Consider the following 18,262-nt stretch of genomic DNA (forward strand, 5'->3'; position numbering starts at 1 on the left):
TTAAGACCCTTCAAAATGCTCCCTCAGAGTCATAATGCAGCTCATAATGGAGTAAAAGGCACTTTCAAACAGGAAGACTGACTCAAAACCAAGTCTATACGTTTATAATGACTTTGCACTTTACTATAGCGTGAGTTTTAGGGCTGGGCTATATGATGATATACATTACAATGGTGCAAGTGATCCTCCAGATTTAGATCTAATTGTTTTGTATGTATAGTGTTATCTAGCACAAATAACAGTGGTGCTGTGACTAGGGCACGTCTCTGCAATTAAAGACAATTAATAGATTTAAATGTTTTGTTTTGTTCTGTTTATATAGGTTTAAATATCGGTTGATATTGTTCTATTAAGATAATTAAATGTGGGTCGGTTTTGTGCTGTTAAGAAATGTAAATATCGGTTGAATTTGTTCTAATTAGAGATTTCAATTTTGGCTTATTTTGTTTTAATTTGAGATCTAACGGATGTTCTGCTTTGTTCTATTAAGATACTTAAATACTTGCGATTTTTTTTTCTAAATATGGATTTATATATCGGTTGGTTTTGTTTTATTAAGATATTTATATATTGGTCTTTCTTCTAATTAGACATTTAAATATCGGTTGGTTTTGTTTTAATAAGATTTAAATATAGGTAATTTCTTTCTAAATAGAGATTTAAATATCGGTTATATTTGCTTTATTAAAATATTAGAACATTAGAAATTCATATATGGGTTGTTTTTGTTTTAATTAGAGATCTTAATTAGAGATCTAATAAATGGTCTGCCTTGTTCTTTTAGGAGATTTAAATATTGTCCAGTTTTGTTCTAATTAGAAATTAAACAGTTGGTCTGTTTTGTTTTATTAAGAGATTAAAATATCGGTCTGTTTTGTTCCAAATAGGAATTTAAATGTCAGTTGGTTTTGTTTTATTAAGATATTTAAATATTGGTCATTTCTTTCTAATTAGAGATTTAAATAACGGTTGTTTTTGTTTTAATTAAAGATTTAATGGATGGTCTGCTTTGTTTTATTAAGAGATTTAAATATTGGTTGTTTTTGTTCTAAATAGGGATTTAAATATCGGTTAGTTTTGTTTTAATTAAAGATCTAACAGATGGTCTGTTTGTTTTATTAAGATATTTAAATATTGGTAATTTTTGTTCTAATCAGACATTTAAATATGGGTCGGTTTTGTTCTCATGAGAGATTTAAATATTGGTCTGTCTTGTTTAATCAAGAAACATAAATGTTGCTTGCTTTTGTTTTATTTAAGAGATTTAAATATCGGTTGGTTTTGCTAATTAAGAAAAATATTAAGCTATTCAGACTTAAATATTGGTCATTTTTGTTCTAAATAGGGATTTAAATATTGGTTGAATTTGTTTTATTAAAATAATTAAATATCGGTTAGTTTTGTTCTAATTAGAAATTTAAATATCGGTTGTTTTTGTTCTAATTAGATAATTAAATATTGGTCGGTTTTGCTCTAAGTAAAGATTTAAATATCAGCTAGTTTTGTTTTAATTAGAGATCTAACAGATGGTCCATTTTGTTTTATTAAGATATTTAAATAGTGGTCATTTTTGCTCTAATTATATATTCAAATATGGTTCGGTTTTGTTCTCATGAGAGATTTAAATATTGGTCCATCTTGTTTTTTTTTTTAAGAAACTTAAATGTTGCTTGCTTTTGTTTTATTAAGAGATTGGATTATTGGTGAGTTTTATTTTATTATATTTTAATATTGGCCGGTTATTCTAAGGAAGAGGATGTAACTCTCAAAAAGTATTAATGATCGGTTGTCAAAGATGAAAAGTGTCTGATGCTCAGGTAACAACTTAAAGTTGTAAAGGAATTAAGTGATTAAATGATCAGTTTTACTCTAAGCAAAAGCAAACAAATCTTAAAAAGCATCAGTGAAGATACAATCACTTGTCTTAATCGAAAAACAAAAAACAAACAGCTGTCACTGAAATACATACTTCGGGAGACCAAAGAATAATATTATGTCGCCATCTTTTCCATGCATTGGACATTTTCCACTGAGACAACAATGCATTACGGGATTTCCAAAAAGATCCGTGCTACGCTTAGAAGAAAGTATCTAATAAGGTCTAAATTAATGAACAGGTGTACGATCCATTACAATTCAGCTCATTAAATTAGTTTTCTCGGTTATGTGTATTGCAGATGGTCAGCAATGCAATACTGGTGGATGGGAAGTCATGCATGAGGAACATAAAGGTGCAAACACATTCCTGCACAAGGAGTGACACCTGGGAAAACCTACAAACCCAAAGAAATTCCCGTGTTCAGCAGCGAGACATCCTGCTAACGCAGCACTCCACCCTGAGTGGGAAACGACTAGAAAAACAGCAGTTAGCAGTGAACGTCAAAACCTCAGTGTCTCATATTAGTCCTGCAGTTTATTGTCGGTTTGTTGTTGTTGTCGTTTTAAAGCACGGCATTCTGGGAGTTCAGCAGAAGTGTGAGAAACACCATCTGTCTGTTTGAGGCTGGTAACGTTACAGGAAGTGGCCGTTTAAGATGACAGAGGCGTGGGAGCTGTCAGCAGCTCGGTGGAGAGTTTATAGGACATAGAGGAATGCTTTCTAGTTAGAGTTCTACATAGACAGCACTTTTATGCTCACAAATTCTAAGGCAGCATAAAACGACTGTTTCTTACCTCTACGATGCTGCGCAGATCCCTGACGTACATTCGCTCCGTCTCGATAATCTCCATCACGACGCGATCCACGTATGTGAGCTGAGGGTTTGGCGCCATCGTGACGGTAGCGATTGGTGAAGAAGGGTCTGATGTTGTGACCGATGTTTCTTCAACCGGCCAATCCAAGCCGAGCAGTTCTGGAGGACCTGAGGAAGCCTCCGGAGGACTGAGCTCCAAATCGATATCAGCTCCTGCGGACGGCTTGTTGCCCTCCACGGATGATTCGGACGAGACGGTGGACACGGTGCTGACCGGCCGGCCGTCCTCTGACGGTTCAGTGCTGGACAGAGAGCAGCAGTCTGCGGATCGAGGATCGTGACTTCCTACAGATGAACCGGTGGACAGACGATGACATTCTGCTGGAGACCAAATGAAACATGGTTTTAGCATGCTGACAGCATTATTTTATATCTTAGGGTGAATTATAATAACATCATGAGGATTTTAATCAAGTTTTGTCAAATAAACAAGCTGCTAGTGCTGGTCAGTATGATCAAAAATCTTATTTTATGCATGACTGGATAAAAAAAGTGTTAAAATCAGTTTATAAAACTAACGTTTTAGATTTGTTTTTAATGTAATCAAATGAAAATTAAATAATTGTATTTTTTTTTTGGCAAAGTGCTGCAAAGCAAAGGTTAGACATTCCTTAAAAAATTAGATCATCAATATTATTACTATTACTTCTATGACTAATACAGTCAAATAGCAATTTACTATAAAAAGGTGGTAATCAAATCCATTTTTAATCAAATGGGAAAATGTTTTGGCAAAGTGCTGAAAAAAACAGATTAAAAAATCCTTAAAAAATATATATTTTATTATTATTATTATTGACTAATGACTAATAAAAAATAATAATAATTAACTATAAAAACAGTGGTAATCAAATCCATTTATAAAAATAAAATTTAATTTTTTACAAACGTAATCAAATGGGGAAATTTAATAATTCCTTAGTTTTTGCTAAAATGCTGAAAAAAAAGTTTACAGTTTAATTTAGAACAGATTTAAAAAATCCTTTAAAAAATGCATTATTATTGTTATTATTGCTCATTTCATAACTAATAAAAATAATAATAATGTCAAATACAAATCTACTATAAAAAAGAAGAACCAAATCCATTTAGAAAACTAAAAATGTATGTACATTTTTACAAACGTAATTAAATGGGGAAATTTAATAATTCCATTTTTTTTTGCTAAAGTGCTGAAAAAAAGTTAACCGTTTAATTCAAAACAGATAAATTCCTTTAAAAAATAAAAAAATTGTATTATTATTGCTACTTTCATGACTAATAAAAATAAAAATAAATGTCAAATACAAGTCTACTATAAAAACGGTGAATCAAATCCATTTAGAAAACTAATAATTTGCAATTAAATGGGGAAATTGAATAATTCCTTTTATGTTTTGTTAAAGGGCTGAAAAACAAAGGTTTACTGTTTAATTAAAAACAGATTAAAAAAACTCCTTAAATAAAAAAAAATAATATTATTATTGCTACGTCTATGACTAATAATAATAATAATAATAATAATAATAATAATAATAATAATAATAATAATAAGTCAATACAAATTTACTGTAAAAATGGTGGAAATCAAATCAAATTATATTAATGATTTGGTGAATTTTTAAAAATGTAATAAAATGGAGAAATTTTATAATTTAAATAATTTAATTTAGTTTAATAAATTAATTTAATACAAGGAAAAATTAATAATTCTTTTTATTTCTTGGCAAAGTGCTGCACAACAAAGGTTTACGGATTAAAACTTGGACAAAACTGGTTTGATATTCCTTACTTTTTTTAAATAAACTGTATTGCTTTTATTATGCTATTATTATTATTATATTATTAAACGCAAATTTACTACAGAAAACGGTGCAATCAAATCAATATCTAAAATATCTTTAAAAATGTATCCAAATATCAAAGTTAATTTACTGAAACAAAAATCAAATACTGCACAACGAAGATTCAAATTAAAATATGGATGAAAAATTATGATATTTCTTAAAAATATTGTGTTTATAGATTTTCATTTTATTAATAAAAATCTTAACCAATAATATATATTTTTTCAATACTGCTACTTTAAGAAGTGCATTCTTCAAGCTGCTGTGCTTTTAAGATATATGATTTGTGAAATGCTCTGCCAAGCTGCTGAATACTAAACTAATGAGTCAAAATTAGGCTGTTCTTGCACTTTACTTTAAGCAGATTGTCTGGATGCACTGAAGAATTTTCAATTGTGCATGTTAGTCATCTAATGCCACTTTCCAATAGTCTTTGACGACTTCTTGGAGTTACTTTAAATCCCAGAAACCCTGTACGCTGTTGTGGTTTACTGTAAGTTCATTTTCTGAAATTCCTTCTGACATGCCTTGATTCCTGCTCTTCATACTGACATAAAATCCTCTGGAATGATGTTGGCTGGAAATGAGAATCCGGAGAGACAGGAAATAAAGGACAATCTATTGAAGACAGTCTGACAGCGAAGGATTTTAAGGTCACAGGATGACGTCATACTCAAGATATTATACTTAAGTTATGTGATTTGAGATATTAAGCTAGAAAAACATGAAAAAAGTCAATAAATACTCATCATGGATTGTGCTGTCCTCACTGGATGCAAGCAAAAACACATACAGCACAATCAGTGTAGTTTGATTCAAGAACAAATAACATGGAAGACATGAACTGGTTCTTTAATGAATCAAAAAGACTTAAAACCTTTTTTAGTTTGCATTGCAAATGCACCTTAATTCAACAATTAATTTTTGAATTTTTGCAGTGCTGAGTCTTTTTGATTGATTCAGTAATCGATTGGTTCATAAGAGTCATTTGTTTGGAGTTTGAATCAGTCAATGAATCATTTAGAAATGTCCTTAAATAATCACTAATAGAATCTAAACCAGAAAGAGAATTATTAAAGCATCCTTATTAAAGTTATCAAAATAAGGAAAGCAATTTTTGAAATTGTTGGAATATGAAATAATTAATAAAATGAATAAAATATTTTTAAGACACTTAGATTTGACAGTTTATTTTTAAAAATAAAACAATTTACGAAATTGTTGAAACATTAAAAAATATATATTACATTTGTATTGAAAGTCACGTTTAAGAATTTAAGACTTTTTAAAAAATATAACAATTTTTGAGATTGTTGAAACAATTCAATTTGTGATGAAATTTCACGTTTACAAGAATTTAAGACATTTTATTTTTTTGAAATAAACAATTAATGAAACTGTTGAAACAATAAAATAATGTATTAAATTTTAATTGAAATTTCACATCTAAGATTTTAAGATATTTAGATTTGACATTTTATTTTTAAAATTGAAAATTTATAAAAAAAAACAATGCAATTATAAAATCTGTATTGGAATTTTACATCTAAGATTAAGACATTTAGACATTTTATTTAAAAAAAATTAAACAATGAAATTGTTGATACAATTAAATAATTTATTTAATTTGTATTGAAATTTCACTTCTACAAGACATTCGGATTTGACATTTTATTTTAATTAATTAAAATGATTAATTTATGAATTTATAAATTATGAAAATGTTGAAACACTAAAATAATTTATTAAATTTGTATTAAAATGTTAAATATTTAAGAATTTTTAAGACACTTAGATTTGAAATTTTATTTTTAAAAATGTAACATTTTTTGAAATGGTTGAAAATGAAATAATTAAATTTGTATTGAATTTTTTCATCTATAAGAATTTTTCTGACACTTAGATTTGACATTTTATTTTTAAAAATAAAAACATTATATTGTTGAAACAATGAAAACATTTATTACATTTGTAAAGAAATTTCACATCTAAGATTTTTTTAAACATTTAGATTTGACATTTACTAATTGTTGAAACAATTAAATAATTTATTATTTTTGCATTGAAGTTTCACATCTAAGATTTTAAGACATTTAGATTTGACAACTTATTTTTTTAAATTAAACGATTTACGAAATTGTTAAAACAATTAAATGATTTATTATCCAGCGGTTAATGTTTGCACAATGACAAAAATAGTCAATATTAGGCATAAAACTCTGGGAAACTGCAGTTAATACACATTGAAATGAATATTGTCATGCCAGACTTTTCCTGAAACATTATGTCATTACAAGCTTATATGGCTCTGAGAAACTCATTGTGGGCTTGTAGATGCACGATAAAGTGAGCTCACCATGAACCTGCCCGTGTTCAACGGTGAAATCCAACCGCAAGCCTCCACATGAGAGACACGCACTCAAATCTGATCAATCCTTCACAGCTCTATGATTCATGGATGATATCATACTTATCATACAGGAAAACTATTCATGCCATCTATGCAGCAGGTTATTTAGCAGCTGTGTTGAAATCTGCTGCTTTAGTAAGAGTACATTCTCATTTCCTTCCTGTGTTTGGCAAGAGTGTGACCAGCTTCAAACTGTTCTGATAGAGATGCTCCTCGTCTGAGGAACTGAACACACTCACAAAACAAACACAGACAGTAGATCTCACATGACAACAGCTCTCAAAAAAAATGGGAAAGAATGTAGGAATGTAGTATTAAAGTCTGTCAGCCGATATAATGAGGGATTAACTAGGCCTGACCTATATTGGACAGGCAAACATCAAAAAAAAAACATCCATAAGATATATTATTTAAAAAAAAATTTAAATTGTACACAAGCATTTTTAAGGCACAATGAAACAATTTATGAATCTTGTAAAACTGAATTCATCAGCAATTTTAAAATTGTTATAAATGTAACAATTTACGAAACTGTTGAAACAATAAAAGATTGTTACACATTTCAAGCATTAAAACATAAATTTGACTATTTCTTGTCATAAATGGAACAATTTATGAAATTATTGAAACTAAATAATTACATTTGTACTGAAATTTCACATCTATAAGAATTTAAGACACTTAGACCTACTTTTAAAAATGAAACATTTTATGAAATTGTTGAAAATGAATTTATTAAATTTGTATTGAAATTTCACATCTATAAGAATTTAAGACTCAAATTTGACATTTTATTTTTAAAATAGAAACAATTTATGAAATTTCACATCTATAAAAATGTAAGACATTTAAATTTTACATTTTATTTTTAAAAATTAAAACACACCTAGATTTTATAATTTCTATAGTTAAAAAAAATATTACAATTTATGAATTGATTGAAATAATGAAATTTGAAAGAATATTTTATATTCATAAGCATTTATAAGATTTCAATGTCTGGTTAGAAATGGAACGATTTATGAATTTATGAATGAAACAATTAAAAAATATTAAATTTGTATTAAAATGAAACATTCAAAAGCAAAAAGAAACAGATTTGACAATTTATTTTCATAAATAGAACAATTTATGAAACTCTTCAGACAATATAGGAGAATGTATTATATTTGTGTCAGAATTTACATTTATACACATTTCTAAGGCACCTAGCTTCAACAATTTTTTTTTTTTTAGAAACAGAGCAACTTATGAATCTACTTAGGATAATTAATAATCAAAAAAGAATATATCTCAATATATCTTATTAAATTTGTATTGACATTTCACATCTATAAGAATTTAAGACATTTATATTTGATATTTTATTTTTTCAAAAATGAAACAATTTATGTAATTGTTGAAAACAGTAAGAATTTATTAAATTTGGAAATTACACCTCTTTAAGACTTTTAAGACACTTAGATTTGAAATTTTATTTTTTTAAATGAAACAATTTATGAAATTGTTGAAAATGAAAGAATTAATTAAATTTGTATTGAAATTTCAAATTTCAAAATTTCAATTCAAAATGTTTTACATAAATTGTTTCATTGTTGCAACAATTTCATAAATTATAACATTTCTGACAAGAATTGGTCAAATCTAGGTTCAATAAATTATTCTATTTCTAAAAAGATAAGATCTAAGTGTTAAAAAAAATATATATATATATTTTTTAACAAGATTAACAAATTAACGAATCTACAGCCCAGTTTCACAGACAGGGCTTAGACTAAACCAGGATTAGGCCATAGTTCAATTAGGACATTTAAGTAATTTTTATAAACATGCTTATAAAAAAACATGCACTGGTGTGCATCTTGAGACAAAACAAATGCACTGATATATTTTAAGATCAATCACTGCAATTTTGTTTCAGTTGAAACAGCTCAGGCTTACATTTTAGTCTAGGACTAGGCTTAAGCCTTGTCTGTGAAACCAGGGGTAACTGTATTAAAAATGTTTTAAAGTGTAAAATTTCAACTCAGATTTCATAGTTTCATTGTTGCAACAATTTCATAAATTATTACATTTTTAACAAAATATGGTCATGTATAGGTGTCTTAAAAATAGAGTGTAAAATTTAAATTCGAAATTTGTTAAATTGTTTCAATGTTACAACAAATTTATAAGTTAATTCAAAGTTTCAACAAAATAAATTATATAAATGATAACTTATTTAATTTTTAACAAGATATGGTCAAATCCAGGTGTCTAAAACATGTGTAATAGTGTGAAATTTAAAATCAAACTTTATAAATTGTTTCACATTTCTAAGATGCTGAAAATTACATTTTATGTCCAACCTTCCAACCTAAAGTACTCAATATTACAAGTCTAAGAACTAAAGAAATTAAAATTAAATCAACAATTCATTAGTACAGCGCTAATGATTAAACACAGTGTTTAAGCACTGACCTCCAAACACACACACACACCTGACACAGGAAATATAAACACACCTGACACAGCAGTAACATTCCTTCACAGGCATTGAAACCCACCGTTCCTCCACATGGAAATCCATGACGTACGGATGACAAACACGCTCATCCCGACTGACTCACACCTGCTCAGACAGGCACAGAACAGCTACGGGAATGACTCAATGGCGACTCAATAAGAGATAGACAAATCCAGATCGTAGTCACAGAGACGATGCAGTCAGAAAAGATTTACAGCACAGCATTTGTTAATCTGAAAATCAAAAGTGATTATTAAACTCTTGCATTTACAACAGCAACACCCAGATCACTGATCACTTCAGCTCAAGCCTTTATCGCTGAACAACTCTACACTAAACCAGCCAAAAACAAGCATTAACCCACATACCTTCATGTCTGACTGTGAGAGTTGAGGATTGTGAACACAAACAATGATTAACTGGCCTCAAGGTGAGTGTAGTATTTGACCTGAGCTCCAACACATTGACCAGCTCCAAACAGCTAGAGATAATGAATGATGCTAACATCAGCAAACAAACCACACGCAGAGAAACCTGTGCTCACATCAACCTGCTTTCTGTCTGGATTCGCAGATGTTTCTGGAAGAGAGCGTCTGCGGCGGAATTGCTGGAATTCCTGGGATTCTCAAACGGCGAGGTTTGATTTTCATAGACTGAATTCCTCAATCCTTAGAAATAACAGACTGTTAGAAAAGGTAAAAACATGTTTCCTTTTTACCTGAACATCTTTAGAGGTAGAAAGCGCAAATGGTAATAGCTCAAAATACAGTTGCGATCACTAAATCTAACATCCGACGAATGTCAGATTAAGGTTTTAGGTATAACACATAATTTATGCACTTAAACAATTGTTTAATTGCATAAACAACTTTAAAAATTTTAAAATTGTATTTTTGTTCATGCGTTTCCCATGCACTTTATGCATTTATGCTTAATTTATGCAATGGAACAACTGCCATGGTATCAACACAGCAACAAATGTGTCCTAATGGGATTGAAATGAACTAAGATAAACTAAAATTAGTATATTAAATTAATAAATAAAATATAAATAAAGAAAAATAAATTACATTTAAACAAACATCATTTTAATAAAATTACTTATTGTAGCAAACTTGGTAAAACAAATAAATAAATATATAATTAATATAAATAATAATAAAAAAAAAAAAATCCTAAACACTAATCATTAATATTTGTTTAATTATATTTTGGAAACAATCCGAATCAGATTCAAAACAAAAACAAACAAAAATAACTTATCTAAAATAAATAAATAAATAAATAAATAAAAATTAAATACAATAATAAAATAAAATACACTTTTTTTATAAAAAAAAGAAAATGCAATATGCACTTATGCATTTATACATAATAACATTATAATAATTAAAAATAAAATAATGAAATAAATTTTAGTTTAATAAAACTAAAATAACTCACTGGTGACAAACATAGTAGCAACCTGGGAAAAGAATCTAATATTTGTTTAATTATATTTTGGAAGCAATCTGAATAAAACAAACAATCAAAAGCAAAAAAAAAAAAAAAAAAAAAAAAACGATCTGAGCACTACTGAATTATACGGAGCCCCTAAGGGGACGTGGAGCAAAAATTAAATAAAGTTTAGTTTCGCGTGCTCGCGTGAAACTATCGCGTGCGCACGTGAAACTTTCTCTACGTGAGCACATGAAACTAAACTTTAAAAAAAATTCTGTACATGAAGGTTTTCGCGTGAGCACATGAAAGTTTCAAGTGAGCACATGAAACTAAACTTTAGATTTTTTTTACTCTGACGTCCCCTTAGGGGCTCCGTAGAATTAACTAATCTAAAATAAATAAAATAAAATAAAATAAACAAGCAGGCCTTAAAAAGTACCAAAAATCTAAAAGGAATTTTAAAGGATTCTTATTCAAATAAAATAAAATACACTTTATGCATAACCTATGCAATTAAACAATTTATGTTTCAATAATTTTGTAAATTATTCAGTTTCTTATTCAGTTTATGCATTTATGCCTTATTTATGCAATGGAACAATTGATGAAATTTGTAGTGAACTTTTACACGCTTATAAGCATTTTAAAGATGCCTGATTATATCTTTTTAGAATTTAAATAATATATGAAATTGTTGAGAAATAGCATTTCAATTAAAAATTCAGCAATTTACATAAATTAATTAAGTTTTAAACAATAAATTGTAACATCTAGTTTTTTAAAAAAAACATTTATAAGTGACATTTTTATTTAAATTTCATCAATTGCTAAATTGTTTCAATAATTTTGGAAATTAATCCATTTCTAACAAGATATGGTCAAATCTAGCCATCTTAAAACATTTAAATTTCATGTTTTTATGCATTTATGCATAGCTTATGCATAAGTATTTAAATACCCATTTAACACATATCTACAATATTAAAATGACTAGTAGTAAATACTATAAAGGCTTTTAGAGAGCATTTTAAAAGAAAATACTGTTTTAGCAGTTTCTCTATAATTACTACCAATTTCTGAGTGAAAATTCATTTTAACAATTTTTTAAATATATACCACCATTTAAACGAGAAAACGTATCATTTTATTCAAGGATACATTAAATTGATTAAAGGCGACAGTAAAGAGGTTTATAATGTTATAAAACATTTCTATTTAAAATAAATGCAGTTCTTTTGAACTTTCTATTAATCTTTGAATCCTAAAAAATAAAATATACCAGTTTCCACAACAATATTGGGTAGTTTTCAACAGTTTTCAACACGCAGCAAATCAGCATATTAGAATGATTTCTGAAGTATCATGTGACACTGAAGAATGGAGTAATGATGCTGAAAATTCAGCTTTGATCACAGAAATAAATTACAATTTAACACATATTTATACAGGAAACTGCTATTTTATATTCTAATAATATTTCACAATTTTTACAATATTTTTGATCAAATAAATGCAGCCTCGATGAGCAGAAGAGACTTCTTTGTAATAGCTCAACGTCAAATTCCAGTTATTAAATCAACCAATAAATTATAAAGGAACAGTGCTGCACATGTAAAACATAAAACAAAGGAAAGGAAAGCAGCGTGGATTAATGATCTCTGGCTCGAAGCGTCGCATTTCCTTCCAGCAAGTTACAATCCGACACACATCAGTCAAACTAAAAGCAGCTGATGCAAATCACCATCAGACATAAGCAGCGTCTACATAGTCAAAGCAGAGAACAGTGACGTCTAACACAAGGATCTGATCATGAACAAGGTTTCACTAATGCAAATGACCGAGCCTGTCGTACAGTTATACAACATACGCTTCCAAACCGAGAAAATCTGGAGATGATATGAGACTGATATTAACCTTGGGATATATTAACACGTGTATAAACCCACAGACTCTATGTCTATAAGAGCAGAAAGCAACTCTAGATATTCCTCACCTGAGGCGAACAAACGCACGGCTGTTTTCCTTTTGAAGTTTCCTGATATGTCTAATCGCGCCGCACACCTCAGGGAAGGAAAAGCAGATCTGATGGGATGTGATTAATGTGTGTCGGCGTTTAACACTCCTCTACAGCCTCGACACTCCTATCATCACTCCCACACCTTTACAATCACACCGACACACACAGAAAACTTACTACTGATGCTTTATTTTAACATGAAACTACCAGGATTAATTAAGTATTAAAAGTTCTTACCAACTAATTCAGTAGGATCATGTTTATTTTTTTTTTTATCTCATTAGGATTGTTTCCAAAAATATTACTAAAAATATTAAAGTTCCTTATTTAAATTTTATATTTAATTTTAAATTTAATTTAATTGTATATTTTATTTTATTAAGAATCCTTGAAAGTTCTTTTAGATTTTTGGTACTTTTTAAGGTTTATTTTTAAAAATATTTTATTTTATTTTATTAGGAATCCTTTAAAGTTCTTTTAGATTTTTGGTACTTTTTAAGGCTCATTTTATTATTATTATTATTATTATTATTATTATTATTATTACTTATTTTGTAATTTATTTTATATTTTAATTAATTTTATATTTTATTTTTTATTTTTATTAAGAATCCTTTAGTGCTCCTTTAAATTTTTTGGTACTTTTTAAGGCTTATTTTATTCTTCATATTTTATTTTATTAAGAATCCTTTAAAGTTCATTTAGATTTTGGGTACTTTTTAAGGCTTATTTTATTTTATTTTAATTTACTTTTATTTTATACTTTATTTTATATTATTTTATTAATACTCCTTTAAAGTTCTTTTAGATTTTTGCTGCTTTTTAAGGCTTTTATTTTATTTTATTAAGAATTCATTAAAGTTCCTATAGATTTTTGGTAGTTTTTAAGGCTTATTTTATTTTATTTTTTATATTTTATATTAATTAATTTTATTAAGAATCCTTTAAAAAGTTCCTTTAGATTTTTGGTACTTTTTAAAGGCTTGCTTGTTTATTATTTTTTTATAATTATTTTTTTTAGTTTAGTTTGTAGATACTGTAGTCTCTAAATATCAGTAACACTACTAAAATATATTAAAATACCATCTAATACAATCACTGTTTACCACGGTATCAACATAGTAACAAAGTTATCCACTAATGTTTATTTAATTATATTTTGGAAACAATCCTAATGATATGAAAAAAAAGATTTAACACAATCATCCTACTGAATTAACTTATCTAAAATAAATAAAAGAAAGAAAAAAAAATAATATAAATATTTATTTAATATTTGTTTAATAACATTTTGGAAACAATCCTAATGAGATGAAAAACAAAACAAAAAATGAAACACAATCCTATTGAATTAACTAATTTAAAGTAATAATAATAAAAAAATAAAAAATTAAATTAAATAAACTAAACAAGCAAGCCTTAAAAAGTAGCAAAAATCTAAAGGAACTTCTTCATATGAAAAACAAAATAAAAAGATTTACTTAATATTTGTTTAATAATATTTTGGAATCAATCCTAATGAGATAAAAAAAAAAATGTAAACACGATCCTACTAAATTAACTAATCTAATCTAATCTAATATAATCTAAATAAGCAAAATAATAAGCAAGCCTTAAAAGTACCAAAAATCTAAAGAAACTTAATAAAATAAAAATAAATAAAATAAAATAAAATAAAATAAAAATGATTTGTTTAGTAAGATTTTTGGAACCAATCCTAATGAGATAAAAAAAAAAATTAAATACGATCCTACTAAATTTTCTAATCTGAAATAAAATAAAATAAAATAAAATATTTATTTAATTTCTGTTTAATGATATTTTGAAAAAAATTCTGATGAGAAAAAAATTAAACACGATCCTACTGAATTAACTAATCTAAAATAAAATAAATTATAAAATAAAATATTTATTTATTTAATTTCTGTTAATGATATTTTGGAAACAATCCTAATGAGATAAAACAACAACTAACAAACAGAAATGACTGAATTAAGTGATCGAAAAGAAAAGGAAAGAAAAGGAAAGGAAAGAAAAGAAAAGAAAAGAAAAGAAAAGGAAAGAACAAGCAAGCCTTAAAAAGTACCAAAAATGTAAAGAAACTTTAAAGGATTCTTAATAAAATAAAAAATAAAAAAATAAAATAAAATAAAATAATTAAGTTAATATTTGTTTAATATTATTTTTGAATCAATCCTAATGAGATAAAAAAAGGAAACACGATCCTACTAAAATAACTAATCTAATCTAAAATAAAATAAACAAGCAAGCCTTAAAAAGTAGCAAAAGTCTAAAGGAACTTCTAAGGATTCTTAATAAAAAAAATAAAAATAATAATATATATATTTATATATTATTTTATATATTTTATTTATATATTTATATTTGTTTAGTAATATTTTTGGAAACAATCCTAATGAGATAAATTAAATGCGATCCTAATAAATTTTCTAATCTAAAATAAAATAAAATAAAATATTTATTGTTTGTTTAGTAATATTTTTGGAAACAATTCTAATGAGAATTTTTTTTTACATGATCCTACTGAATTAACTAATCTAAAATAAAATAAATTATAAAATAAAATAAAATATTTATTTATTTAATTTCTGCTTAATGATATTTTGGAAACAATCCTAATGAGATAAAACAACAACAGAAATGACTGAATTAATTAAGAGAAAAGAAAAGAAAAGAAAAGAAAGAAAAGAAAAGAAAAGAAAAAACAAGCAAGCCTTAAAAAGTGCCAAAAATCTGAAGGAACTTTAAAGGATTCTTAATAAAAAAATTTTATTTAATAATAACAAAAAAAACCCCACAATTCTACTGAATCAACTAATCTAATCTAAAATAAAATAATGAGTGAGGCAAAGTGTGTACACGTGCAGAAACGCAGAGCAACCTCAGCAAATATGGTGTCGGTTCAGCTTCACTAACGTCACTTTTCTTCAAAGTGTTGGAATAAGCTGGTGTTTTGGTAATTTTTAGTGGATGTATGAATCATATAAACTATCAACGTCATCTGCTAACTAACCACAAACAAACACAGTGCTGGCTGTCTTCATCCTCAACACTACAACTATTGTTTTATTTCAGACCGTACAAACCTACTGAATAACGCTTGCCTCTAAATGCAATTATTTTTAAAGAGCAACTTACATGTTCAGATTCATGTGGCTTTTGTACGGTTTTACACAAATTACATCTTTGGCGAGTTGTAAAAACGAATTGTGTTTGCGATTGAAATGCTTGAGCTTTTTTGTCATTGACAATAAAAAAATAAATAACAAGAATAAATAAAATGTGTTATCCCACTTGTGCTTTTCTCTTTGACAAATATTGTGCTTTTCCATTTGCATTTGAAATGTTTGTGCTTCTTGTTGACAATAAAAATGAATTAAATAAAAATAAATAAATTGTTTTTTTTCCACGTTTGAAATACTTGTGCTTTTCTCTTTAACAATACAAAAAAATAAAAAAAATAAAAATTAATAATTTGTGTTTTTCCACTTGTGTTTGCAATGCTTGTGCTTTTCTCTTTGACAATAAAAATAAATAATTTGTGTTTTTCCACTGGCATTTGAAATGCTTGTGCTCTTCTATTTGACAATAAAAAAAAATAAAAAAATAAAAATAATTTGTGTTTTTCCACTTTTGTTTGAAATGCTTGTGCTTTTCTAATTTGACAATACAATAAATAAATAAAATAATAATATTTTTTTTTTACTTGTCTTTGAAATGCTTGTGCTTCTCTCTCTGAAAAAAAAAAAAATAAATAAATAAATAATGTGTTTTTTAACTTGTCTTTGAAATGCTTGTATAACACAAAATAAAATGAAATAAATAAATAATTTATGTTTTTCCACTTGTGTTTAAAATGCTTGTGCTTTTCTCTTTGAAAAAAATAAAAATAAAATAAAAATAATAATTTATGTTTTTCCACGTGTGTTTGAAATGCCTATGCTTTGCTCGCTGACAATAAACAATAAATAAAAAATAAATAAATAGTGTTTTTCCACTTGTGTTGGAAATGCTTGTGCTTCTCTCGTTGACATTTAAGAGATGTTTAGATGGAAATTAGCGAGGCGGAGTCACGTCTCTCTGAGGCTCATATGCAAAACATCATTTCAGACACAACATGGTGAGAGAAAAGTCGTCTTTCAAAAAGTTCACAATCATACACATTGAAATCATCGACTGGAAAACTGACGAATAGACAAAATGATCCAGAATGAAAGCCACAATGCAAGCTCTTCTAAACACAACTCACAAACAGTACATATATAAATGAATTTCCATGTTCCTGCATCTTCTATGTGCAAATGTCATTAAATCTGTTTCTCTTCATTCATAAGAACACACAGGAGTCTATAAGAGTTTGTCCGGATGCCTTTGGGAAAGACTGACGCTGTTGAATGCGCTGGAGGCAGAAGCACAAACCGTGCGTGTCGTCTGGAGTATTTAGTAGCTCCTCGAAATGAAAACACTGCCAACAATCATGCGAGTCTCACACCATACACCCTCTCATTAAACTGAGACTGAAATATCTGCTGACGGAGAACATCAGTCCTCACAGACACTCAGTCAGATGTTATATATTGAAGTACCATCAGATACCATCACTGCTTGCCATAGTACCAACACAGTAACAAAAAAAAAAAAAAAAAATTTAAAAGCACTGAATTAAAATATTGCTGATCATTTTAATACAATTTAACCTGCTCACATTGGTGACAAACAGGGTGGTATTTGGAAATAAAATAAATAAATAAATAAATAAATACCAATGGGATTTTTAATATAATAAATAATTCATAAAAAAAATGAATAAACAAATTAATAAAATAAAAAAATAAATAAACATAAAATTTTAATAAATAAATACCAAAATAAAATAAATACAAAAAATTAAAATACAAAGAAAATCAATAAATACAAAAATTAAAATAAAATAAATACAAAAAAATAAAAGAATTTTTCAATCAAATCAAATTAATAAAATTGAATAAATACATGTAAAAAGAATTACGCTAAAATAAGTTAAATAAAAAAGTTAAATAATTACACTACACTAAAAAAACAAAAAAAAAAACTTTATATTAAAAGAACAGAACTAAAAACAATCCTAATCATTTAAATAAAATTACAGCTGCTCATATTGGAGACAAACTGTAAATAAATGAATAAACATTAATGGGATTTTTTTACAATTATATTTTATACACTAATCTAAAATATATAATTAAACCTAAAATGTACCCCACCCCCGCAAAATGTAAATAAATAACATAAAAGCAATGTTAAAGGATT

At 27.0% G+C, this 18,262-nt stretch overlaps 1 protein-coding gene across 1 annotated transcript in view; it reads right to left on the minus strand.

The window, feature by feature from the left end:
• LOC141296207 (pleckstrin homology domain-containing family G member 3-like) overlaps positions 1–18,262 on the minus strand; it is a 68,384-nt gene that overhangs the window by 28,072 nt on the left and 22,050 nt on the right. The window contains exon 3 of the mRNA XM_073827482.1: positions 2,674–3,074. Within this exon, the coding sequence (XP_073683583.1) occupies positions 2,674–3,074 (401 nt within the window). The remainder of the gene's footprint in view (positions 1–2,673; positions 3,075–18,262) is intronic.

Source organism: Garra rufa, chromosome 21 (assembly GCF_049309525.1).
Source record: "Garra rufa chromosome 21, GarRuf1.0, whole genome shotgun sequence".
Taxonomy (NCBI): Eukaryota; Metazoa; Chordata; class Actinopteri; order Cypriniformes; family Cyprinidae; genus Garra; species Garra rufa.